This window comes from Schistocerca cancellata, chromosome 3, assembly GCF_023864275.1.
Source record: "Schistocerca cancellata isolate TAMUIC-IGC-003103 chromosome 3, iqSchCanc2.1, whole genome shotgun sequence".
Classification (NCBI taxonomy): domain Eukaryota; kingdom Metazoa; phylum Arthropoda; class Insecta; order Orthoptera; family Acrididae; genus Schistocerca; species Schistocerca cancellata.
Genome location: NC_064628.1, coordinates 404468498 through 404496020, shown reverse-complemented (window position 1 = coordinate 404496020; position 27523 = coordinate 404468498). Strand labels below are relative to the sequence as shown.

Below are 27523 nucleotides of genomic sequence, written 5' to 3'. Positions count from 1 at the left end.
TAAATAAATATATAAAATAAAAGACTGCATTTTTCAGGTTTATATTCTTTCGCCTATGTCAAAAACCATGACTAAATGAGAATAGGAAAAAAAAAGTACAAAAGTACTTATTGATTCATTGTTGAAACATAAGCATACCACATCTATCAGAAAAAATGGCAAAGGAACTTCAGAAGGTGTAAACAGGAAGGACAAGTAATGTAGTCATCAGCTGTTCAGTGACTTTCCTGATTAAACCTTGTGAAGTCCTGCTTCCATTTGACTTCTTTTTGTTCCTTCCCAGATGAATGAACGCCAGATTCTAAGATCTAATAAACTTTAGGATGTGCTTGTTGATTGCTTTCAATTTAAATGCATAAGTGTGTTCTGTTTTTCTTGTTCTCCTTTTTTATCATTATTCAGTTGACATTAGATAAACAATATTATCTGTTACGATGACATTAACTTACACAATAGTGAAAATACTGTGGCATAAAATATATGGTTGTACGGGTAGCTTGTTATGCATTAGTTGTGCAGATATTTACCATTTTGCAACTCTTAACACTAATGCTACTCTGTGAGGGTAAAGCTGTATCTTCTGTTGAAAGTTAATCAAGGACGTTCGCGGATATCTTAATTGTGAAATTGAAGGGTTTCTATGGGGTTTTCAAATCTCCAGGTCGTGTTATCAGAATTAAAATTATCGGCAAGAAGCCTTTCACAGAAAGCTTTTTGACATTCATTCACAAAAAAATGTGAAGTGTTATTCTTTAAGTCGAGGTTTAATTACGAATGCAAAAAATGCCTTTGTTAACAGTATGTGAGTGTCTAGATTGAAATAAAACATGTTCATCATGTTTTAGTACTGATCTGAAGCTTTAGATTTACATGTACTGTTCAGAAAGAAATTGAAAGTTATAGTTACTGACAAGGGGTAAAGGGAAAGGACCTTCCCAGAACACTTGTGCGTCATAGGTAACCATTGTTATTTTTCCAGTGATTTTCACCCAAGTACTTCTTCAAATAATTATTTACTTTGCTTCAAAATTTTATCACAGCAAATATTGCAGTCCTTTCAACAGATGTTCCTCCCCAGTACAGCCCACCTGAGACTAGGACTTTATTTGCTTTTTATTTTTCTTCTTTGCTTGAACAGGCTATTACTTTTAAACCCACGCTCACGCTTCCTCGCATCTTTTTTTTATGTCTTATATTTTTGCAGGCTCAGTCAAGAAACTTTTCCCTTGCCAGCGCTGCGGTAAGGTGCTGTGCTCGAAAGCGAGCTTGAAACGACACATGGCGGACAAGCACGCTGAGCGCCAGGAGGAGTACCGATGCGTGATCTGCGAACGGGTGTATTGTTCGCGCAACAGTCTCATGACCCACATCTACACCTACCACAAAACGAGGCCTGGAGAAGTCGACATAAAGTTCTATTAGAGAGAGAGAAAGAGAGAGAGAGTGAGGGGCGCGCCCTCCCACACCCAAAACTATAAACACTTTTCTCCCTCGGAAAAGGTATCTTGTTTTGTTGTAACAGATTCTGTTCTTCCAAGTGGCAGATAAGAAGTCTCTCACTACGTAGGAACACCTTATGACGTGCAGGCTGATGAGCTGTTTGGCTTTAGTGGAGAATTTAACCTCCTTCTTTGGCTTTGAATAATTGTATTCTCCATTGTGGCATTGCATATTGATTGCAGAACAGTTAAAATCATTACCTTTAAATGCTTTCCTTCTTATTTTGTAACATGAGTATTGCTTTTCACTCTCAGTAGTGTCTCCAATATAATCTTGAAAGAATGCTCAGACACATATTTTTGCTCCGAAAGTAAGCTGTTTGTGATATGTGTATATAAGACTTCTTGTCTGCTGCCTCCTTCCCATCTCTCTCAAATATTTGTTATAAACATAATCTTTGCTTAATGCATTTAAAAATGTGAATGTCTTTAAAAGTTTCTCTCTCTTCTTTTTATATATTTTTCCTTTTTTAGTGCATGTTGCCACAAGCTTTTTTGCTCTTACATTTCCTTTGTAATATGATATTATTGCCCATCTCATAATATTCTCAAAACAATGTTGTGTCACCTGCAGATTGCAGTGCTACAGTAATCTCAAGGTCACAGATACCGCAGTTCTTTGTTTGGTAAGAATGTGCACTGTCAAGCTTTGGTCATTCTTTGAAAATGCAAGCACGGTAAAAAAAGAAACAAAACTGCACTGCTGTAATAGAATTATTCTGATATTATGAATGCAATGAAACAGATAGTGCATTTAGTGTGGTATCTACTCAGGGCATTCTCTCACAACTATCAGGCTTTCATTTATAAAAACTTTTCCAGTTTTAATCAATTATATATAGTGTGAACAAAAGTTATCTCAGGTTTCTTTTTCCAGTAGTGGTATTGCTGATGGATTGTGTGTTTGAAGATATGTGCAAAAATCAGTAACCACTCATAATGCGCCAGTATATAAAATTTTCTTAATTGTAGCTTCTGTGTGTAAATGATGTGGAGAATCAGTGAGCACTTACAAAAGTGTAATGCACCAGTGTAGTCATCACTTTTAACCGTAGCTGTTTGTGTGTGTGTGTGTGTGTGTGTGTGTGTGTATGTGTGTGTGTGTGTCAACTATAAAAGAATAAAACCCTTATCTCGCTTTTATCGGTCCAAGATTCTGGCAAGTAAGCCCTAGGGTGATCTTGTTTCTGTGGTTACAGAAATTTCTCTCTCAGATTAATTTGTGATTAGCATATGAAGTTTCACCTCTCAGCTATTATTGCTTATGTTGTATGTGTAATATTTCATTAAAGTGTATTGTACATAGTAATCCCTTCAGTTATTCTTCACAGTTAATTGACCACTGTACCTAGTACAGTATCTGACCGATGGTTTTAACAAGTGCCAAAAAGCATATGTAAAATACTGTACTGTGAATATACAGAGGGAGGCACTAATTTTTCACCTAGACAGATAGTGATCAGTGACTCATGTAATAGATATCAATCCATTTCTGCAATTTTATTAATCACTTAGAAACGGGCAGCAATTTCTCTCAACAGAATTTTGCACCATCCTGTTGATAGGCAGTCTTGCATGTGTGTCATACTTTACCAATGTTTAAAGATTTTTGGAACCAAAAAGACAATGTTATATTGTTGAAAGTCAGTCAGTCTGACGAAGAGTATCTTGTTTCGACAATTCTTGTTTTGATAAAGAGTGCTGCAAAGATCAAAGTATTAAGTGCCCTGGTGGTGCAAGTTATTCTCATCAAGTTTCAAGGCAGCACACTGTTCAAACAGCTGCAACAGCAACATAAATATCAACATAGGCAATGTATTTTTAGTCTGTAATTTCTAACCGAGTCTGCTGAAGAGCTATATCACTGATGGGGTACGTTTGATAATCCAGTCCCAAAAGGTACCACAGTATCTATTAGAAAAAGTGACGCTCAAATTTTGTAGGTTAGCGAAGTTACATCTTCTGGCTCATTAGCCCCTACCACTATTGTCTAGTTGAAAAGAGATTACAAATATCTTTAACGAGTCAGAAGTAATTTTAGGTGAAAAAGTTGGATGCTTGCCCTGTATACTTCATGATGATAATGCAATAATACTTCACAAAGATATATATTTCCCTTGTATTGCACTATTCATATGGACACCTTGCAGTATCACCAACTCCACACTGTTATAGTCTGAAACAAATTCTATTTCTGTCCCATATTTAACCTGATGTAATAAGCCAGTGGTGGCATTTTCCGAAAGGCTCTTTAATGAGGCTGGGTGCATTGCAGGTGGCAGCAGTGGAGGTGGCACGGGCTCACAAGTCCAGCAGTTCCGCATTCCCCCGCCAACAGCGGGTGGCATCAACGAGCCGCAGGAGTGCCCCTACTGCCGCCGCACCTTTTCCTGCTACTATTCCCTCAAGCGACACTTCCAGGACAAACACGAACGCTCGGACCAGCTGTACGTGTGCGAATTCTGCCAGCGCCGCTACCGCACCAAGAACAGCCTGACGACACACAAGAGCCTGCAGCACCGTGGCTCCAGCGGCATGCTGAAGCGCTTCCTCAAGACCTCCTCAGCCCTCCATGGCATTCTGGCTGTCCCGCCACCCCCGCCGCACCTTGCACAGTAGCGGGCTGTGCCCTGAGCTCGTGTTGGCGCCTCGTTAACACACTGCTGCTCAAGAAGGGAAATTTTTTTCTTCATTTATTATTTTCTTTTTTGAGGAACTGGAAGGTGTGGAATATTGTTGTCCCTTGTTACATTTGTGGCCACCGAGTTAATACGTGTTCTTCTTTTTTAAACTTTCATACATTTCGTCAGTTCCCACATTGTAAATCGTCATCCTCAGGTTGTGGTTGTTGTCTATTTTTGCGTCATGTGTAAATGTAAAATATTACATTCTTGTGAAGATTTCTCAGTATTGTTCGTGAGAACAAAATTTGGAACTGTAGTAGTATGCTTGAAGGTGTTTGTTTGCCAGTATTTTATTATCGGGTGATGGGATGACCGACCACTTGTACGCTCTGTACTTAAAGTGTGTTACAATATTTTTGAAACTGATGCTATTTGTGGACAAGGGATTGTAAAAGAGCAAACTGAGGTAGTTCAAATGTAAGGAAGGTGACTGGAGAAAAAGATTTGGCATTGGATTGTGAAATTTTAATTTATTGCGAATATTATAGCCAGAAGATCAAGTATGGGTAAGTGTTATACCGATCTTATCTGGTAAAGCTGGATCTGATGGGACTGTCAAAATTACATTTCATTAATTTCATTTATATTTACAGTACACGTGGAAAAAGTCTGCAGTCATGTAAAGATATAGTCAGCACACGAGCTGTTGAATCTGTGAAGCACCCAATTGAACATAATCCATTGTCATTTTTTGTCACTAATTCTAAATAGTCAATAATTGTAAGTGCAATTACTGTGGCTTAATAGCATTAGCAGTTCAGTACCTTAATGATTTCCAAACTGATTTGATTGGTCTTTTAATAGGTGTTCTATATCATTGTGATTGCTGTTTCCATTATAAGTCGTTTATGAAATGTTCTTTATAATTTCTTTCATTTGAGACCACTTCTGTTCTTCCTTGGTCAGTCTTTATTTAGAACTTAATTTAAAGTGCAAATTTATTCAAAAACGTTGATCTTCTTGATCCTGGATGATATTTACATGAAGTATTAGTATTGATATAGTTCAAAATTGTTAGAGTTTCTCCATTTTTGTGATTATTTCTAACAGCTTTTTATTGATGTTTTAATTCTGTCAAGGACTGATATGTCAGCACTAATTCTTCTTACTTTGAGACTGACATTTATATCAGGCTTCAAATTACACTGTACAGTATGGATAAAAGATCTCCTTAGCTGATGGAAGTGGCACACACACATGCTGAAAGATGCCACTTGCTTTCATCTTCCAGACGAGACAGGACAGATTCAGAGGAAAGTGACTTCTCAGTTTAGGCATGAAAACCTATATTTGCTTGGAGAACTTAGCAGTTCTTCACTTGCGATAATTCTTTGTGTGGAACTGCCTGACATGATGATCTTGAATCTTAGACCACACATTGATTGGTATCCATTATTGTTTTACATACTTAACAATGACAGCAGCTAGTGGGTACTGTCTAATGTAAACCCTGCACCACTACCACATCTGGATGATTGTGTCATAGTCACAACATTTATGATAGTTGAGATTTGTCACCTATGGTGTGCAAAGATCTCAACACACACGCACTCACCAACCTCTAAAAGTTGGATATTTTATAGCAGCAGCATTTTAAACCTATCATTATGCGTGTAAATGTAATTGCCAGTTGATATTATTCTTTGTTTTTCCCTGTAATGACAAAGTGTTTAGATAATGTCATCTACAAGCAGTTTTTTGTACTATCAAAGCTTTAATGCCATGGCTGTTAATAATTATTGCCTTCGTAATTTAGAGCGATATAGAATACGTGCAGTTGTCAGAGATTGTTGTAGGTTTCTGCTGATACATTGATCTCATTCAGTTGATACAGAATTCAATGAAAAACCAGACACACATTGTATTACTTTGAGGGGTCATAGTGGATTTAAGGAGTTACAATTAACTGTAGTATTAACCAGCTTAATTGTCTCTAATAGCCTAATCTTTGAGGAAAATTCAAGCTCTAACCTTTTTTCTTTATAAAAGTACAAGTTTTTAGTTTGACCTCGTGTAGAGGTTGTTGCGTTTTCTGTAATTACATGTATACGGTTCTGTATTGTGTTGGCTGTTATTTACATTTGAGTTCAATGTATGCGTAGTTTTACAATACGAGCACAGCTTTGTTGTGTACCACTGTTCTTTCTACTAGTAATATTAACAGAATGAGGAAATTTGCAAAAATTGGCAATAACAGTAGAAGACAGAAAACACACAGGTGAAGCATGATGGAATACTGTCAGAGAGATGAGTTCTCTTGGGAATCTTTTATTCCATATGCATAGGCAATGATATTTATTTTTCACAATTTGTTGTGACCAAACCAAAAATTCCGTGATGTTATTTGCTACTAATAACTGTAACAATTTCAGTTAATTGTGACTAAAATTATGTGGAATTGCTGTCGTTGTATCAGTGATTCATTTATTGTAGAGTGAATTGTTTCCGAACTGTTTAATTTGATTCTCTATTAGGTTTGTTGAACAATGCACTGTATTGAGTGAAAGCAACAAAACACTTGCTAATCTACAGCTCTTAAATGAGCTGTTCATCATGAATCAACATAATGAGAGTGTAATCATTTGACAGTTCCATCAGTGATCCTTATTTTCACCAGTGGATTAGAAATTGTTTTGGCAGGGGAAGGCAGTATCTGTTTACGGTACTGCTAGAGATCAGAACTGCTGAGGTAGAATGACGACGTCTCAGAACTAGAAGACCTGTTTGCATTGCTGGATAATCTGAATTAAATTTTATTCGTGACGTTAAATGTAGGGAAGGACAATAAAGAATCATTTGCTTAATGAACTTTGGTTACAGACCGATGGACAAAATTCGGTGTGAAAAACTGAAAATTACCTCAATTAAAACTGCAGTGGGAGCTTGCACTGAGCAAGCAACATATTTAAAACAAACCGATAATTCTGAAAAGTACAAAATATGATAAATATTGCTCATTGGTGTACAAAACTGTAATTTTTTGATTAAAGTTTACTTATAATTTTGTCTTCATAAGTAACTAAATATATATGATTAAAATTTTAAATCTAAAGTAGTTGTAAGTTTTTGACTGAGAAAAATCAGGTATTTAATTCAGATTTTTCTAAGCACAGTACTATTTTCAGAGACTCGTCACACTATTCGCAAAAGTTTGTTGTGGCTAAATAAATAATTATCCTACGTACATATCTACTGCCATCTCAGCTGCCACCTCAGTGACACTACAAGTACAAAATATACATTATTTTTAAGTAGCATATTTTCAATTTGTGAGTGCATGTTACATGTAATGGTTTTATGTATACTATTGAAAAGGATCCTATTATGTAAAATCAGCATTTATACATCCTAATATTGAATTTACTTGATGAAGGTATTTACTCTTGTTGAAGCAAACAGAATGCAGCTTAAACAAGAAATAGTTCAAATTTTGATAAATCGGACAATTTTAGCTGTCTTTAAGATACACCTCTCACTTCCACTTCAAACACATTTCCCATTTGCACTTGAAGTTAACATTATCAGTCAGATTTCTATAATCAAAATTTGTTGTTGTAATAAATTTAGACTTATTCATCAGCTTGTTGAAGCTGTGAATAACATGCAGATACATGCATAAAATCAGTACCCCTTGCTCATTAAACTTCCAAACCGACAATGTGCTCTCATACATAACACAGATTTATTCTTTGCTATAAAAGCATAATGAATAGTATAATCACAATTTAAACATGATGTCAACTGTTCCTTTGCATTATAATACTTATAAGAGCATTTCGATAAATGGAGAATTTTTGCTGCTCTTTCCTGCATTTCATTTTGGGCTTTGTACGTTCTACTGTGGTCACAGTAAATACCTCATCAGTAAATGATATACTTGGATACCATGGCAAATACTGCCATTTGTCTTGAACTCCTTTTATTGAAACACCTCGACACCTTTATAAATTGCCATGGTAAAGGCCACAAAATATTTATTTTAAAATCATTGTTAAGCTTGTGGGTAACACTGGGTGTTTTTCGTTATTAAATAGATGATTAGAAGGCTAGGGTAGACTATAGACATACAGAATATTTGTAAAATGGTGTACATTTTTATTTGTTATTGTAAGCAACATATTCACAGTAAAAGCACTGAAGTTGTTGTCCCAAGGATAATAATTTTGACGGAAATCATTTTTTAAATAATTTTTATAAGTGTTTCCTTTCAATTATACTATGCCTACAAATTCCTATTGTGTTAATGGAGCTGCCAGTATCAATATTTCACTAAATCATCCTAATGGAAAGAAATTTTACAAAGGTATTGAGCCCCACAGTCTAGCCTTTCAAAAGTACAAAAATACTGTAGTGTTTCTATAATATTTTGAATGACCTCCTCAGTGTTGAAATTGCAGAGTTAAAGAACAGATAAGACTTTCTTCAGGAGAGTGCAGCAAAGTTTGTTTCAGAACAGTGGGTGCAGAAAAAGAACACAAAAGTGAAAAAAAATTCTGAACTATAATCAAATTAAAACTGTGTTTATCAGACACTGTAGCATGCTATATTTCATATTTTGAAAATGTTTTGTATTTTTGTTGTTTTTTCAAATCCTCTTTCTGAGGAATTCTAACAGTATTTTAAAAAATTGTTATATTTTGCATTTGCCTTGAGCCAAGCTGTACTCTACACAGAAGAACGTATTGTGTGAATGTGACTACTGTAATGTAGGCTTACTCATTCTCAGAGGAAAAAAGTGAAGTGTAAGTTAAATTGAATCTGTCTTATTGACAGCTTACTCAATATTTAAGATTTTTATTTTACACTGGACTGTGTCTGGCAGCAAGAACACTTAGAGTTGTACAAATCCACCTGTATACGTGTGCATATGCATCAGTAATCATGCTTAGATATCTCCAAGTACTTTTTACTAACTTGTTCAGCCTTCATGTCAGAAACAGCTGAGACAGATGTGAAGTGATTTATAAATATTTTTATAGCTGTTCTCTTCAGTAATAACAAATGCCTCCAATAGGAAACAGAACTCAGGTTTGGCATGCACAAATGTTGCATGTCATGACATGCAGATGTCGCATCAACTTCCACTTTATCACTCAGGAGATTTTTGTGTGTGTGATTTCATCTAGTGTTCTGAATCAGACATTAGAAGATATGTTTTATGCCATTGTCTGAATGGATGTCTTTATTAGAAATGATCATAACAAACAGGCCTCAGCCTGTACAGCTTTTTGCGCTGACTGTGGAGTACAAAGCCTGTTCCTTGCAGGCTACAGTAGTTATGTCGCTAGTCTTGTGCTTAAGACACTTTACAGTAAATGAGTGAATGGTGTTGTACGGACCTACAAATTTGCACCGTGTCACTATTAATTGGCACTGTGGTGTGAGCAGTGAGATTTCAGTAATAGATATACCCCCGATTCCTATTTATCACTTCTTCAGTTAATCAGTAATTTCAGAAAAGAAATATATGCTAGACTTTTATCGTAGACTTAGAAAAGGTGAAAAGGAAAGAAAAAAATATGCGCCAGTGTGACTTTCTCTCATCTTCTTTCTTCTACTTACTATTTTTCTTGTTAAGTGTTTCTCCACAAGAAGTCACATTCTGGCTGCAGTTTATTTAAGCCATATTAGTATTTAACTGAGATAAAGCAGGTATATTTCTCATCAAGAAATAAAGAAGTCACATGAAGCATGTACCTGCAACATTCGCCTGCAGGTTTGATGCTTTTTGTATTCTATGAAGCTTCTTTAATAGTGCAGGTAACTTTCCTGACACTTCTCTTGGTAAGTGCCGTGACTGTGAATAAATTTAAATTGTTGTTTTATGTACAGTATTTAAAATGAGTATTAATTTTTAAAAGTGTAATGTATGTTATTTATATAGTAGACGTTAACATTGTATGTGCACTATGCGTTATCTAATCACTGTGGGAAGAGCTGTTTGAAAATATTGAGGTCCTGATGTATCTGAAGTATGTGCAGATCTCATCTGTAATTTTTGTGTATGACAGTGTGACTTTTATTCTCTTTGTGATCTGTCATAGTGTTTCTGAAAATGTGTGTTAATTAGGGATATACTTCACAGCACTTCAGTACAAACTGATCAGCTCTTCCTGTCATTTACGTGTGCATTCCGCTATTGTATCTTGCAAGCATTACATATTAGGTGTAAAGCTTTTAGGTGATTGAAGATGTGTTGTGTCCAAAACCAGTATTTCTTGAACTTTTATAATCCAACACTTTGTTGAACTGAGATTCCCTTTGTAACCTTCCGTAGCTTGGCTGCTGTTTGTAGTGTGTAAAATTGACTTTCTACCATTATCTTGTTCAGTGATTTATATCAGTAACAAAAGAGGTTTCAACATTTCAATTTCACAGCCAATTCATTGATTTTCTGACTTTTGTTGTTGTTTATATCTGCATGTTTATTAGAATATGTCTGAAATGTGTTATTACATCAAAATTCAAATTTGTGATAAATATGTACCAAAGAACTGCATTTATATTGTTCCAAAATTTGTCGTGACCTCTTTTCAATATATATATGAAATCACTATAGACTAATGTTCATGCTCACATGGAAACCAAAATACGAGAAGCACTTAAAGTTTATATGCTACATGAACGTAATTGTATGCAATGCAATATTTGAGTGACTGCTAAATTCCCTTGAAATTTTAATTGCATTTATTTATACGATTATTTTAAAAAGGATGTCTGGTATTATAATACATTAGTTTTGGTTCTCATTCCAAAACAAGTAATGACATGAAATTGTTGGTTTCATAGTAACACTTTTTAAAAATCTGTGCCCCTGAAAACCAATTTAAATGTTCCAGACACAAGTCTAGTACTACGTACAATCACCCTAATTGGAAATATAATTTCAGGGAGACTTATTCTGCGTAATTCAGAAAATTTTGTTGTGCATATTCTATTCAAAAGTACCTTTTCACGTGGTTAATTTAAACCTGGAATTAGTTGAACGTTGACTGATCAGCAAAATACACTTTTAGTCTCTGGATATGCTGAATAGTTCTTAGTATTCCAGCCAAGGTGTATTGTGTTTTCTAAGTGCCATCTACACTTCAGTGCGATGGATATGAGACATCACTGAGATGTCCCAAAAACTTGTCTCGTGTTGCTGGAATAGTGACAAGTATTTCTCAGTTGATCACTTTTCTCATGTCTTGTTAGTTAGTTAGCTGGCAGTGAATTCACTGCACAAACAAAAAACTAATACTTCATAAAATCAAAGCATTTTTACAGTTGAAGTCTATTCAAGAAAAATAGTATGATCAGATAATATTATTGGCAAGTCACAAGTAAAATAAATAAATAAAAAAAATCTATTCTCACCAGTGAATTGTGACTATTCTTGTTAGAATTGCCTGTAGGATATGTTTGAAGGTATGACAAGTGGAAGAGTGGTCGCAGACAGTGTTAGTGCTGGGGAAGGTGCAAAATGTGGCTGTTTGAGCGGTTCTTTACACGTTAATTGGTTAATACATTAACAGTCTCTGCTATAGAACTGTCAAAATAGTCCTGATTCCAGCATTAAGAAAAACTGTGGCTCATGTCTGTAAGAAACCTACAGAATACTGTCTCAGTATGCCACAGGCATCCTATTTAACACACTTAAGTACTATAATCTAACTGGATAGATAAAAAATCTACTCACCAATCAGTAGCAGGAGAAGACACATATGACACATATAAAAGTTAATTAAATGTGCGAGCTTTCGGAACCAGTGGCTCCTGGTAGAAAGGTTGATGGAGAAGGAAGAAGGATGAATGTAAAGGACTGGTGAGGTATAGGAAATAGGGAGAATTACAGAAACGTCACCCGAAAACCTAGGTCAGGGTAGACTTAAATTGTACATGTTAGACACAAGGTGTTGTGGGTGTGGAGAGGAGAGATAGGACAGAAAGTAAAAGATATAGAAAACCAAAAGGGAGTAAAGAAATGAATAGTTACTGAAAAAAATGTTGAGACCAAAGAAATTAACAGAACTGGGAACAGGTATTACAAAATGTCCTCGGTTCTCACTATTATCCTGGCCTTAATTTACGTCACACACACCAACGCACTCATGTTTAACATGTATAATGCACATAGCTGTCGGCCCTTGTTAACTCTTGCACAGTGTTTAGTCAGTATACTTTGTCTTGCTTATTACCATATCTTCCATCTTTAAGCTCTCACGTTTTTAAATCCTGTCCAGTGCAGTCCCCAACAATCAGTTTTTTTTTCTCATCCCACATGGTCTCTCTCCCCTGACCCAGGTTTTGGATGAATTTGCCATAACTCTCCTCATTTCCTAAAACTCGCCAGTCCTTTTTTTTTCCTTTGTCCCTCTTCCTCCTCTTCCATCCTTCTGCCAAGAGGAGGCACTGGCTCCAAAAGCTTGCACATTTCCTTAATTTTATGTGTGTTCTCTCCTGACACTGTGTGGTGAGTAGATCTTTTACCTATCCCATAATACCATATTTTCAAAAATTGATTCTTTTTGTCAATACATATTAGACACTTTTAATTAAGATGTAACTTCACATATTACTATCACTAAAAATATTTCCGTTTATTACAGTTGATAAAAAATTAGAAAATTGCAAACTATAACAGTTGCTCAAATTTTGTGTATTGCGTGCATTGTACTGTACATGAAGTATATTAATGTTTTCATTCCTGCATTAGAAGAGAAATGCTGAAAAATTTCTTGGTATTGTTTCCTGTTTTTTTATGTGACTACTACTATATTTTCTCATATTCTTTGTTCCATTATTGTAGCAAGTAATTGTGGTTTTAGTTCCAAGACTTTGTAACCATTCAAACTGGTAGTAACATTTCCTATCATCTTTTGAGTATTTTTACAATAGTAGAAGTAAAATTACACCATATTTACTAATGTATATTAAATATTTTTTCATGTGTCACAGTTCTAGAAAAGATTATTAATTAGCAATGGAGGTTGTAATTGTGTCCTTACAAATACGATTTTACACAAAATTGTGTGGGTGTTTTTCTATGTGTATAGAATATTTATCATTCATGAAGGATAGCTCAGGGTTACCTGTTTGCAACAGGACTTCTGACACAATATTTCACTTGACATGTGAAAAAGCTTGCATACCGTCCGAAGCAGAGTGTTGATGTTATTTTCCCCCCTTTCTATAACTGTCATACTTTCCTTTCTTGTTTCATTTTCGATTTAAACTGAAGCTTGCTTTGTTTTCTGGAACAAGTGATTTCAGGACATAAGCACTCTGGTTGGCGTAACAGACTGAATAATGTATGATGGGGTCTGTTGATGTCCTGTTGAGTAGAAATTCTTTTAACATTGCAAGTGTACAAGTGTTTTCATGAGCAGTTTTGCAAGGAGCACTTGTGTTTAAATACAAAACTTATTCCAACACATTACATTTCTTCGCTAGAGAGCAGTTTAGTAGTATTGGAAGACAGCCAGTCAATTACATAAAAAAAAGTTATTTTTATCTGAAAACATGAATGTTTAATTGCAATGCCAGAAGATAAACTTTATTACTTTGTATAATGCAGACAGTGGAGATCTGCCTCTGACAGTATGCCTTAAAATTCTGTCTTGGCCGCATAATAATTGTAAAATCTTATTGTCCTCAAGTTCTGATAAGTAATGCAGTTGTTCAATGCGTTGGTAAATCTGTATGCAACCGGTATGTACGTTTAAAAGTAGCTTCCCCAACACAGTTTAATCATTAAGGAAAATTAAATCCATAACTGTGTTGTATCTCACTGGAAGTCATGTGATCTGTATGTGTTCAGAATCATTTGTCATGTTGTTAAGGTTGTAAGTACAAATATTAGCTCGAGAATCATACTATTTCTTCAGCATGTCACACTGTAGTAACATATCATTGGCTTATGATGGTGAATCTGTTTCCTTCAACCTTCAAACAGTAACATTCATTTTTTACACCTCTTTAGTTGTAAATGCAAGTAAATAAGAATTGTCTATTTCATGTAAGGAAATGGCCATAGGTATGTAAGTGAGAAAAAGATTCATACAGTTACTATTAGGTTCTCAAGAATGAATGGGTTTTCCATACTAGTGCTAAGGGCAAGGCTTGACATTAAGATTGCATGTGAAACTTGATGTTTGCAAAGACTTTGTGACTAATGAAAATATTGATTGAAAGTTACAATTTGGTGTTTGGTATTGCCACACTGTGCAAAACTGCATTGCAGAAAATTATAACTGTTGTTATTGCAGATGATGGTTAGAATGTGTAACTTTGAATATTTAAGGGTATTAAGGGTTAATTTAGTTTAAACAAAGCCTTCCACAAAGAACTGTAGGTATTCCAGTAGATTTATAAGTTTTCTATTGTAAATATATGAAAGTTGAATGATATGATTGTATGATGAAAATATTTATGTTTTTAGATAAATAAGTTTGTTGGGTCCCAGTTTTGATAAATTCAGTTACAGATTACTTCATTTATTTTTATAAACAATTTTATTTTTTGTTAACAAAGCGGTCAACAGTTTGAGACAAGACTATGTACGCAATGACAAATGTTACATTAGTTTTTTACCTCTCTTATTGTTCGTTAAATTGTTAATGTATTTCCTCAGATGCACAGATTTAATATACTCGATAAGCAGAATATATTCCATTAAAAATTAAGCCTTCGAATATCAGAATTGTGGCTCAGCAACCTAATTTAATGTGTAAGTAGTTTGTCACAAAATACGGAGGCAGTTGATGACACTGAGTCATTAATGTTAACCGTGTGCCAGTTTATTTTGTAATCGCACAACCATAGATGTGTCGTTCCAACAAGATGCCTTTCTGTCAGTACAAGTAATGTGTTCTTCAACACTGATGACCACTACAAATAATTCGGGTATTATTTTGTATACCTCATAGCAGACCATAGTAAACCTCATAACAGATACCAGGTGCATATATTCTCCTTTAAACAGTTGTTTTACTCAAGCATTATTTTGTTTTTTGATAGATAAATTTATACAGAATATATTAAAAATAAAATAGGCATATCAGGATATTTAGCGCAAAGCGCATTTTCACGTAGTGACTATTGTATCTTAATAGTTGGTGTAACAATAAAAAACAAAAGAATAAATATCAAGTGTGTAAAATTGAGCCTTATTTTTTTACTACAAAAATATTATGGAACCTGTTTTCATTTGATTGCTAGACTTTTACTGCTAGCATACAATCTGATCAGTAGTTCTAAGTGTATTTGTATTGTTTCACAACAAAAATGTAAAAAATTCAACTTTACTATTTAAACTAGGGGGTGGGAATAGTAACAGACACTATTGGAATACATTCAGTTATAAGAAGAATCCAAGTAACGCTGCTAATATGTTAACATTTTAAGATTATAAGGAAGGTCAGCGTTGGCCGTAATATTTATGTTTTATTGATAGCAGAATCGTTTTTCGAACACATAGTGATCATCTTCAGTGCTGTACACATTAAACTCAGACACTGGTATCAAGTTATCAATAACCAAAACTGAGAAGCGATTGAGTTATTGTGATCGCTTCTCAGTTTTGCTTATTGATAACTTGATACCAGTGTCTGAGTTTAATATGTACAGCACTGAAGATGATCACTATGTGGTCGAAAATCAATTGACAGCAGTCAATAAAACATCAATATTACGGCCAATGCTGACCTTCCTTTTAATTTAACATATATGGTCGTTGTGCACACAGCACTCCATGGAGTCGCCAATCAACATTTTAAGAGTTATAAGGTCCAGAGTAAAAATAGTTAACTAACCTAGAAACAAACTCATCAGGCAGGAAATACAAAAATGTAGGTAATGAAAATTTGTTTAAGAATTTGGAGATAAACCATATCAAATTAAGCAATAAGTTCAGCATCTTAGACAATAAAACTTACACAAACAATTTTTTAATAAGAGCATGGAGGCAAACACCAACATTGTGAAAAGTACAAGGAACACGAAAGAGAAGAAACTTCCAAATGGAACAAAGCAACTATTAAAACAGGTGAGGTGAGATATTAGAGTAAATTATAAAGGGAATATGATACACAAATTTATCTCTGAAAGGCTGCAAGAAGGCACACCAAAAAATTTGTAAGAAAAGCTATTGAAAACAGTAGGGTACGAAGAAAATGAAAGAGAAATTTTACTTGGGTAGACAACATATTTCATTATTTTAAATAGAATATGATACAGCTACTTAACAATAGACAGAAAAAATATACAAACTCTCATACATTTTGTTGAATATATCTTGAGGGATGAATCTGTGACAAAGCTAGTAAGTTACGAAAGTAATTACATTTTCAAGGTTAGTGCCAGGTGTACTGTGAGGAGTGTGCTTCACTAGCAATGTTTAAAATAAGAGGAAAAGTTATACAAAAGGAACTTTGGGTTTTACAGACAGTATGTGAAAGAAAACAATTTCTCAACCCTGGAACAATGCTGTAATTGTCCCACTTATCATGGAAGGAGAGATAAAAAAAATTATAGACCTATTGATCTGCTGTTTGTGATATACCAGGTTTTCATTAAAATCGTTTCCAGTTACGTAGGAAAAACGGATTTTTTTCATCAAGCTGGTTTGACAAATGCATGAAACTGAATTGCTGCTGTGCTTGCGAGCCTTAGATTTTGAGAAAGCATTTGGTTCAGTTTCAAAAGAAACTCATGACAGACATTCCTGAGTTAAGGCAGATGACACAGTAACCAACAACAGAGCAAAACTACCTCTGAAGATTTCTTTTAATGTTTGTATAGTTCAAAATATGGATCAGAAGAACAGTTAGTTAAACATGGAAAATCCACGATGGAATGTAACAGTATTACGAGAAGGAAAGTTGCTACTTACCCTATAGCAGAGATGATTAGTCCCAGATAGGTACAACAAAAAGTGTGAAAATATTTTTGTTGTGCCTATCTGTGACTCAGCATCTCTGCTATATGGTGATTAGCAACTTTCCTTCTTATAATATTGGAACAGTTAGTTAATAATGACATTCTAGAAGTGAAGTTACCCCAGGCATATAAAGTCATTCTGTATAAGAAGAAGGAAAGGAGCCATGAGGCGATGAGGTTTCTGTTTAAATTATTTGAGCTGGAAGAAAATTCATGCAATTTGAATTGCAAAATATATGCGGAAAGATTGTGAAAGAAGCAAGTTCTCCAAACTAGAGTAATATCTACATCTGCATCTATACTCTGCAGACCATCATGAGGTGTATGTTAACAGACTTTTTTGAGATAGTTTACGTCTGTCGTAAACAATCTTCCATGTAAGTTCCTTCAGTATCCCTGTGACACTCTCATACAGATCATACAAACCTTGGATCATCTGCCCTTCTCTGTATATGCTCAATACCCTGTTAGTCCTATTTGGTACATGTGAGCAATATTCTAGAACTGGTCACACCAGTGATTTGTAAGTAATCTCCTTTCTAGACTGAAAGTACTTCCCCAGTATTCTACCAATAAACCAAAGTCTACCACTCGCCATACCCACGACTGAGCGTATGTGATCTTTCCATTTCACATCCCTGTAAAGCGTTACACCCTGTTCTCTGTATAGGATATTATAGTTGTAGGATACTAGGTTTTTCATTCATTGAAGTGAAGTGCATAGTTTTACATTTCCGAACATTTGAAGCAAGTTGTCAGTCTTTGCACCAATTTGATATCTTACTGACATATGACTGAATATTTATGCACTTTCTTTCAGATAGTACTTCATTATAGATATGTGCATCATCTGCAAAATATATGAGGTTACTATTGAGATTGTCTGCAAGGTCATTAACATACAACATGAACAGCAAGGGTCCCAACACACTTCCCTGGGACACATCTGAAGTTACTTCTACATCTGATGATGACTGTCCATCTAAATTAACTTATTGTGTACTCCCGACCAAAAAGTCCTCAGTCCAGCCACAAATTTATTTTGATACCTGATATGATTCAATTTTTGACAAGAAGCATAGGTGCAGCACTGAGTCAAATGTTTTTTGGAAATCGAGAAATAATGCATCTACCTGACGGCCTTGATCCAAAGCTTTCAGTAAATAATGTGAGAAAAGTGCAAGTTGAGTTTCACATGGTTGATGTTTTGGCATTGAGGAGACCGTTCTACCCAATGTACCTCATTGCGTTTGAGCTCAGAATTTGTTCTAAGATTCTACAACAAATTTATGTCAAGGATATTGGACGGCAGTTTTGTGGATCATTTGTACTACCCTTCTTGTAGGTGGGTGTAACCTATTTTCCAGGAACTAGGCACAATTATTTTGTTTGAGGGATCTACAACAGATTGTAGTTAAACCAGGGGCTAACTCAGATGCAAATTCAGTATAGAATCTAACAGGAATTCCCTCGGTCCCAGTAGCTTTGTTAAGTTTTAATGACTTTCAACTGTTTCTCAACATCATTGACACTAGCACTTATTTCATTCATCTGTTCAATGGTACAAGGATTAAATTTGGTCAATCCTCCTGGATTTTCCTTTGTAAGGGAACATTTGAAAACTGAGTTAAGCATTCAATTTTTGCTTTACTGCCCTCAATTTCAATTCCTGTCTCATTCACTAGACACTGGACACGTAACTTTGGTGCCACTAACAACCTTCGCATATGACCAGAATTCCTTTGGGTTTTGTGAAAATCATTTGACAATATTCTGCTATGGTAGTCACTGAAGGCATCACGCACTGCTTTCTTGACAGCCAAATGCATTTGATTCAGCATCTCTCTATCTATAGGCCTACACTTAATTTTACACCTATTATGCAGTGATCTTTGTTTCTTTAGAAGTTTGTTTACAGCGACTGTATACCATGGAGGTTCCCTTTCATTATCAGTTGTTCTGCTGGGTACATATCTGTCCAGCCCATGCTCAACTATTCTTTTAAACTTGAGCCCTATTTTCTCCACACGCTCCTGCCCTGTGGTGAAAGTTTCAGGTTCCTCATTGTGATATGACACTACTGATTTTTAATCTAGTTTACTGAACATGAACATCTTTCTGCTTGTTTTAGTTGTACTTTGGTAATCATTGTTGCCACAACCACATCATGGTCACCGATACCAGTTTCAATGAGGACGTCATCAAACAGGTCAGGTCTGTTTGTTGCCATTAGATCCAATGTATTTCCATTATGATTGGTCTCCTAACTATCTGTTCCAGACAGTTTTCAGAGAAGGCATCTAGTAATGTTTCACATGATGTCTTATCATGCCCACCACTAACAAAGCTGTCTTTTTCCCAATTAATTGTTGAATGATTAGTCCAGTGATTACAGTATGTTTGGGGAACTTAAGTACAAGTGTATTGAGGGTTTCTCTAAAAGTTTTCGGTTACATTAAGAGAGGAGTCTGGTGGGCAATAGAAGGATCCAGTTATCATTTTATGCCCATCCCTGATACCAAGTCTTACCCAAACAATATCACATTCAGCTTCAGTTTTTATCTCAGTGGATTTTAATTTCTTTTCTGCTGCATCAAATACACCACCTTCATTTCCCATTTGCCTATCCTTTCGATATACACGTAATTTATCCCCAAAAGTGTCACTGCTATCAACTTCAGATTTCAACCAGCTTTCTATACTTAGTGTTATGCGAGCTTCACTGTTTTCATGAGTGCCTCAAACTCTGGTATTTTCTTGTGAGTGCTTCGGCAGTTTACCGTTAGTATTTTATTACTCTCCCTATGGGAGGTATTTCTTTCAATCTTAAACTGATACTTCCAGGTTTTCTACAGCAGTTGTTATCTGCACTCCACACACCTGAGTAGCAGACTCGGATGTGTAATTCACATCCAACCCATTTATGGAGACCTTTCACTTCTCAACCCTATGGCGCAAGTCCAGGTAGTCGCCACCTAGTTTGTCACAGAACCTTCGAAGTCTCTTGTTTAGTTCTTCCACTCAACCCAGAACTGAAGTGCGCCATCAATTCCGGGGACAGTATGCAAATTGTGTTTTTTGAAACTCCAAGCACAAGGCTGGTCATCTCGACCTTCTCTGCCAGTCACCGGAATGACCCAAGAATCACGTCAGATCCCAGACGATGGGCATCATTTGTTCCAATGTGTGGCACAATCGGCAGTTGTTTGCACTCTGTTCCCTCAATGGCTGCGGGAATTGCCTCTTCAGCATGTTGAATGAGGCCTCCAGGCATACGCACTGAGTGCACCTGAGTTCCTTTCGTGTCCCTTGTTGCCATTTTCCTAAGGGGGTACCATCATTTGCCATACATTTGAATTGCCGATGATTAATAACCCCTATCTTTTTGCGTTTGCCTCCTCTTGACACTAGAGATAATATGTTTCCGCAAAACAGGTGAAGTGAGTCCCACTGGCTCATTTTCAGTGAAAGACAGCATCTCAGACCTGTTGTTAGGGGGACCAGTGCAACACCCGACTCCATCCTGGTCCCTGCCCACCCGACACATGATGCCCAGACCTACCACTGACACACACACTCACAGTCAAGTGAATGAGTAATGACAGATGCTGTACTTTCTGCAGAGGAAACATGAACCACAGGAGAGGGTAGTACTTGAGGTACCCCTGGTACCAGTAGCACAGGTACACGACTCTTGAGAGCTCTTCCAACACGCTGGTTTGCCACATCTGCAAATCATTTGACTGTGGTCAGGGCGATTACCACCTGCTTATAAATGTCAACCAACTCATCCTGTATTTGTGAACAGCATTCACAGTGGGGCTGCTTTTTAACTGGTGCAATATATTACAGGACTGAAATAATTTTAAATTAATCCCACTGATTAACTTTTAATCTATGGAGCTAAAAAGTTCCTAATTCACTGTAAGAATTGAAACAAATATACAAAACAAAATTTCTATTAAGGTAACACAAAAACCTGTGTTAAAAACTATTAGGTCCCTAAAACGTTTTGAGGTTAATTACTGTTGTTAGCAAACTTGAAAACTGAGTTAATTTATGATAAATGCGGATAATATGTTGAGCTACTCCTCTTTAAGGGAAAACTGGATGTAACACAATGTTTTTTAGAATATCTGCTACAGTAATTACATACAAATGCCGATTTACTAAAAATTGCTTGTAGATTATGCAGAGGGGACTGATGACCTAAGATGTTAAGTCCCATAGTGCTCAGAGCCATTTGTAGATTATGCAGAGGACAATGGCAGCTTATGAAAATTCTCAAAAGCGTATGTTTATTTGTGTTGATATACAGTGAAATTCATGTATTCTTTGGCAAAACTGTGAACCGCAAATACTGGTTTTCTGTGACATAAATTCCATATTCAAAATCCTTGTATCGGTAACTTACAGAAGTATAGTTTTGTAAGTGTCCCAAAATTCTCAAAAATAACTTATTTCTCGCATAATTGTTTTGAATGAGGATAGGCGTACCTTTTTCAAAAATTTCCAAAGAGCACAATTAAGTTGGAGCCTATAATTAACAATAACAGTGCAAGTTCATTGCAGCAGTCATGACTGTTCAGAATTTAGCTATATATCACAATACGAACAACTGTTGATGCAATTAATGAAAAATCATGCAGAAGTGATGCGAACAGTAAAATATGTGAATCTAGAACTTCAAATCAACTCACAAATCGTGTGGTCTCTCACAAAGGAAAATTCCGAAGTTGGATTACATATACATATAAACGTGTATATTGCATGGATTTTTCGCTTGCTGTTTCTGTCTGTCATTTTTCTGCTTAATATTAAATGAATTGGACAACATACAAAAGCAGCTATAGACCTATCAGCCTCCTACAAGATATTATATAAAATTATCTCTAAGCACATAGAAAATACATTGAATTCTTAATCAAACAAAGGAGCAACATACTGAATGAGGATCTGTGTGTTAAGTTACTAATATTCCAGGTGGATAATAAACTGAGGTGACATGAGTACCGTATTTAGGATCTGTGTAGCCCTAGGCTTAAACTTTGGTAAGAGCCTGCCAGACAAAACTTTACAGCTAACTCTCAAATATTGCAATTTTCAAATTAAAAGTTTGGTAAGCAGAATTTAAGAGATTAATTATTTAATTGGTTTTACTGTGCAGTTTATGATTTTACGAATTTAAATTTTTTTAATGGAAAAACTGAAACCATTAAGGTATTCAAGATGATTTATTAACATCACTAAACAGCTATATTTTTAAAAATCCTCACGTTTTATATTCATTTCACTTTAAGAATGACACATTGTAACCATAGCATAAGCAAAAATACTTTTAGGCAAATGCAAGATAAGAAAATGAATGCAAAAAAAAAAACAAGCAAACATTACTTATATTTAATTCAGATACAGTACTTTGCTAAGCACCTGCCTGAAGATAAAAGTTTTAAACTATAGGCTAAACAAATACTAACAAAGAGATAGAGGGGCTGGCCAGTACTTACCTCAGCTCAGTACAGCCGATAGATACACATAAAACAGAACCGAAAATTTACATTCCTAGCTTTCGGAACAAATGTTCCTTCATCAGGGAGGAGAGAGGGGAAAGAAAGGGAAGAAGGGAAAGGAGATTCAGTTACTCACAACCCAGGCTATGAAGCAACAGGGAAAGGAAAATAGGGAGGGTAGCAAGGATGGAGGCATGGTTGTCAGAGGGCTTCCCTCTGACAACCATGCCTCCATCCTTGCTACCCTCCCTATTTTCCTTTCCCTGTTGCTTCATAGCCTGGGTTGTGAGTAACTGAATCTCCTTTCCCTTCTTCCCTTTCTTTCCCCTCTCTCCTCCCTGATGAAGGAACATTTGTTCCGAAAGCTAGGAATGTAAATTTTCGGTTCTGTTTTATGTGTATCTATCGGCTGTACTGAGCTGAGGTAAGTACTGGCCAGCCCCTCTATCTCTTTGTTAGTATTTGTTTCACATCTTTATATGAGATTTTCCATTAATCATTTAAACTATAGGCTAATTTGTTTGTGCCTACACTACATTGTAGTGAGTCTACATATAATACCTTCATGACTTTTTTGGTCTTAAAATATCACTTTCAGTACTGAGCATATTCAAAACATTGAGCATGCCTTCTAACACAGAGATTCAAAGCTTGCTTTGATCAATTTAAGTTTGATATGACTTTCCTTCACTGCTGTTTGTGACTATAAGTGGCATTTACATTGTTAGAGGGACCTTGATATTATGGAAACAAACTTCTTTTTTCAAAGAGGAGCTCATACAGCCACTTCTCCATACTTTTTTATTTTATTCCTTGCCTAAATTAGTTCATTTCCTAATTCTAAGTCATCTTATATGTCTCAAATTTTGAGCCGCTGCTGTTATCTCTGTATTGGTAAGAACGAGGTGACAAACACGTATATTTTGCACTTGCGCTGTGTTTCACTTTCATACTCACTGAAGTATTGAAATGTATTGTTAGCTTTGTGCTCCCAGCCAGGCACAAATGTTACAAATATTTCAATAGGGGTGTGTCCTTTTGACTCTGGAACTTAAAGTAAGTTGACTGAAAGTGGCTTTCATGATCATCTGGGAATTGTACCCGATGCAGTGCAAGTGTGCAGACTTGATTCGTATCAGCAATGCACTTGAAAATTTGGCCAAATAAGCCTTTACAGAATAATCACACTCACCTGGCATGCCTTCACTTCATCACTTAACAGCCCCACGTTATCTGGGTCAATGCAGTTCAAAAGGAGCATGCAATAAGACTATTATGTTATGGTACTCTGATGGGCTGCTAATGTGAGGGAAAATACGATTCACTGTACAAGATGACCAAATCAGTTGACATATTGATTAGCACACTAGACTCGCCTTCGGGACGACATCGGTTTAAACCTGCGCCCAGCTGTCCTGTTTATGTTTTCCAAGATTTCCCTAAATCAGTTCAGGTAAATGACAGAATGGTTCGTGTGAAAGAGCACGGCTGAAAACCTCCCCTTATCCGATAGGACCTATGACCATGCTGTTTGGTCCCCTCACTCGAATTGACCAACCGACTGCACAAGATGTATGGAAATAATTGCAAATGTGACACAGAGCAATATGACATTTCTTATAAAGTGTACCTAAAATGTAGAAAAACATTATAAAGCAGAACTTAAACTTGCCAAAGGAGTCCTTATGAAAATTATGTAGAAGGAACTCCAAACAAATGTAAGGCTGCCTGGCATATTATAACACAAGAATCCACTTCTACCCAAACTAAGGATGTTCTGCTTGAGCGAGAAGAGCTCAATAAATACTTTACCACTGTAGTAAATTAATTAAGATATAAAATTAACCAATCAGACACATCAGTTAATGATATACTTACTGATCAGCTTCCTAGATTATGTGAATCCAATTGGGATACTATCACATCCATAGATACAGTAAATGGTCTTTCAAAATTTTCTAACTAAAAAAACATGGCCTGCTACTGGCTATCTAACTACACATAAAAAAGGACAATACACTTTATTTGCAAACCACTTGCTTTTGTTATGAATAAATACTGTGAATTTCTAGTTCTCCCTGACCAGCACAAAATTTCAAAAGTTATACCTCTACACAAAAAGGGGGAAAGGCATCTCCACAAGAACTACAGGCCTGTGTCTAGTGTGTACGACAGGTTAATATAGGATAAAATATTTGTACATGCAATGTGAACGGCAATTAATATAGTGATTGCTGTTGCTTATCAGTGTACAGCTTATTCCGCTGCTTGTGGTCAATGGCTAATAAAGAACCTGAATAAAGAAAATTTGCAGTTAGGTAGGTGGTTCAAATGGCTCTGAGCACTATGGGACTTAACTAGGTAGTTGGTGTTAGGTGGTTGTGAGTTACTGCACAGAGCAGATTTTACTTGGGGGATAATTGCAGGGGTAGGGACCTTTGGGACAGGGATAGTGGTGTGGGAATATGTTACACTTTGAGAAGGATGTTACAGACCTTAAGAGCAGTATGAGGAAGACACTGGGAAGAGGGGGTGGGGGTGGGGGAATCTTGTATTAGAAGTTAAGAGCAAGTGGTTGACATCACATAGTCTAGATAAATCTGCACCTTGTTGTCTATTGGCACTAAATATCCTACATTAACACTCTGTGAACCAATGTGGAGTGCATGTCAGAGGGTACTTTCCATTAAACCACTTATTAGGTCTTCTTCCTGTCTTTTCTTCTAACAACTGGGCATGGTTTTTTGTTTGAGAGTTCTTCGGTGTATTATGATTAAAACAGAAGCTAACACAGGTACAAATTCATATTGAATCTCATAGTTCAATTTTATCAGTTTCAGGTGTTTCTTAGTGTCACTGTCATTAATGTCTGTATCACCCATTTTTGCAGTGGTGTGATAATTAAATGCAGGCAATGCTTTTTTGAATGATTTTGTGATGCCTTCAGCTGCCATTCTCTAAAACGGAAGCATTGCACATTGGATACAATAGTGAAACTTGTATTTTGACATAGAAACAAGCCATATCTGTAGATATACTAGGAACATTATAACTTACTTTATGGATTATTCTTTAGTAGTAAATTATGCAACGCGAGTATACATAAAGAGAATGGCAGCTAAAGGCATCATGAAATCATTCAAAAAATTTGTCACAGATGCACACCCTATCACATTGAAATTTCCAGGCAATACTCTTGAATGTTCCTTTGTAAAGCAAGAAAATGAAGTGAAGCATTCCTGCTTTCGCTCTGACTCTCAATTTCAATCGTTATGTCATCCATGAGTTTCTGGACACTAACTTTGGTGCCATTGTCTGCCTTTACGTGACTCTAAATCAGAAAATGGCCACAGTGAAAAAAGTGTACTACACGCAATAACTGATATAAATTGACACATGACTGTTCTCAGAGCATTTTATTTGGTTTTAATAGAATGAATATGCAACCTCTAATGATGAGCATAGGAAAAAAGAACTACAAATCAACTTATAGTCTCAGCACCAAAAGGAAGGTCTTGTTGATTTTAGTTTGTAATGAGAGACTACACAAAAGCTCCACAGTACACTTTCACATGTAACGTCTGAATCCACAAGTGAGCAGTTGGGGTTTATATGAGATACTTTGCAAATGCTAGTGAGTAATAGTGACATTTTAAACATCACTGCGGGTTGTGTATCAGATGGTAGTAATGTATCAAGTGAAGCTCTCCTTGCTCTCTCTCTCTCTCTCTCTCTCTCTCTCTCTCCCCCCCCCTCCCCCCCCCCCCCTCTCCCCTTTGTAGTGTTTGTCCTAGGCATAAGGAGTCCACTGTTTTACTGTATCTCTTCCGTTTTGCACTTTGTTCACTTCTTCTAGTTTTAAACCAGCATTGTGTATGACAGACTTGATGTCAGACTGCTGCTTTAATCCCAGCTGGTTCAAATTGGAGAGATGTTTTTGCAACAGTTTTCTTGCCTTCTCATTGTGTGACTGTACCAGCCGAGATGAGTTTCTCTCACTTGATCCACAACTGGGTCGCCAGCAAATCTTTTGTGAACGTCCTCATTTTTAAATGGTCCTATTGAGTCAGTTTGAGAGTCCATCAGAGTATCTCAATCTCTATTATATGAAGAGTCTGCTCATGCTTTTTCATTTTTGGATGGCATTCTGCACAATAAATTTCTGCAAGATGTATTACAGTTTTGTAAATTTTTGCCGTTAGATGTTGAGGCATCTTTTTATTGCAGAGGACACCAGTGAGTCTTCTTCACTCGAGTTAAGCTACATCTTCCCACACTTGGGTACCAGAAGTGTTTGAAGTGACAATGGATCCTCGGTTTTCTAAAATGCAAGCTCTTCTATAGATGGCTTACATGTCATGTTTCAAGTATTCAGTCTACTGAGTATTTAGATGCAGCACTTTATCAAATTGTCGATCCATCCAAGTTTGTACCTGATGTTGCAGCTGAAGGTGTATCTTGAACTAAGATCACATAATCCACATAAGGAAGTGTCCAGGGATATGGTGTCTGTATGTCAGCTGTTGCTGTATGTGTGCAGAGGATGAATAGCAGAAATGATAGTGCAGAGCCCTGGTTAACACCAACATTAACTACCAAAGGATGGTGAAATTGTAACAGGGCACTGCACCATGCTAGTGGTATTGTGAAACAGCATCTGTATGCTGATTACACAGGCCAGTGCTCAGGGACATCACGACAATGAGGAACTCGCCAGGTGATAACTGTGCAGGGCTCGGTCAAAAGGAGCAGTTGCTGACATCTCCTTTACCCTTCCAGATTGGTACTCTCATGCTAGTTGTTCATATGTGAGGAAGTTAGTTCTCAATTATAATTTGATTAAAAAGTGTGGCAAGGAATACTGAAGCAGATGTTTCAAGCACTTTTCCAGGTTTGTGCTGTTACATCA

The 27523-nt window shown here is 36.2% G+C and overlaps 1 protein-coding gene across 2 annotated transcripts in view; it reads left to right on the top strand.

Moving 5' to 3' along the window:
* LOC126175152 (broad-complex core protein) overlaps positions 1-27523 on the top strand; it is a 220323-nt gene that overhangs the window by 169453 nt on the left and 23347 nt on the right. The window contains exon 6 of one of the 2 annotated variants that reach the window (XM_049921730.1): positions 1205-1437. The exons of the other annotated variant lie outside the window; for it this stretch is intronic. Within the exon in view, the coding sequence (XP_049777687.1) occupies positions 1205-1422 (218 nt within the window). The 3' untranslated portion in view covers positions 1423-1437. Of the gene's footprint in view, positions 1-1204; positions 1438-27523 lie in introns of those variants that run through there. 2 annotated transcript variants of the gene reach the window in all.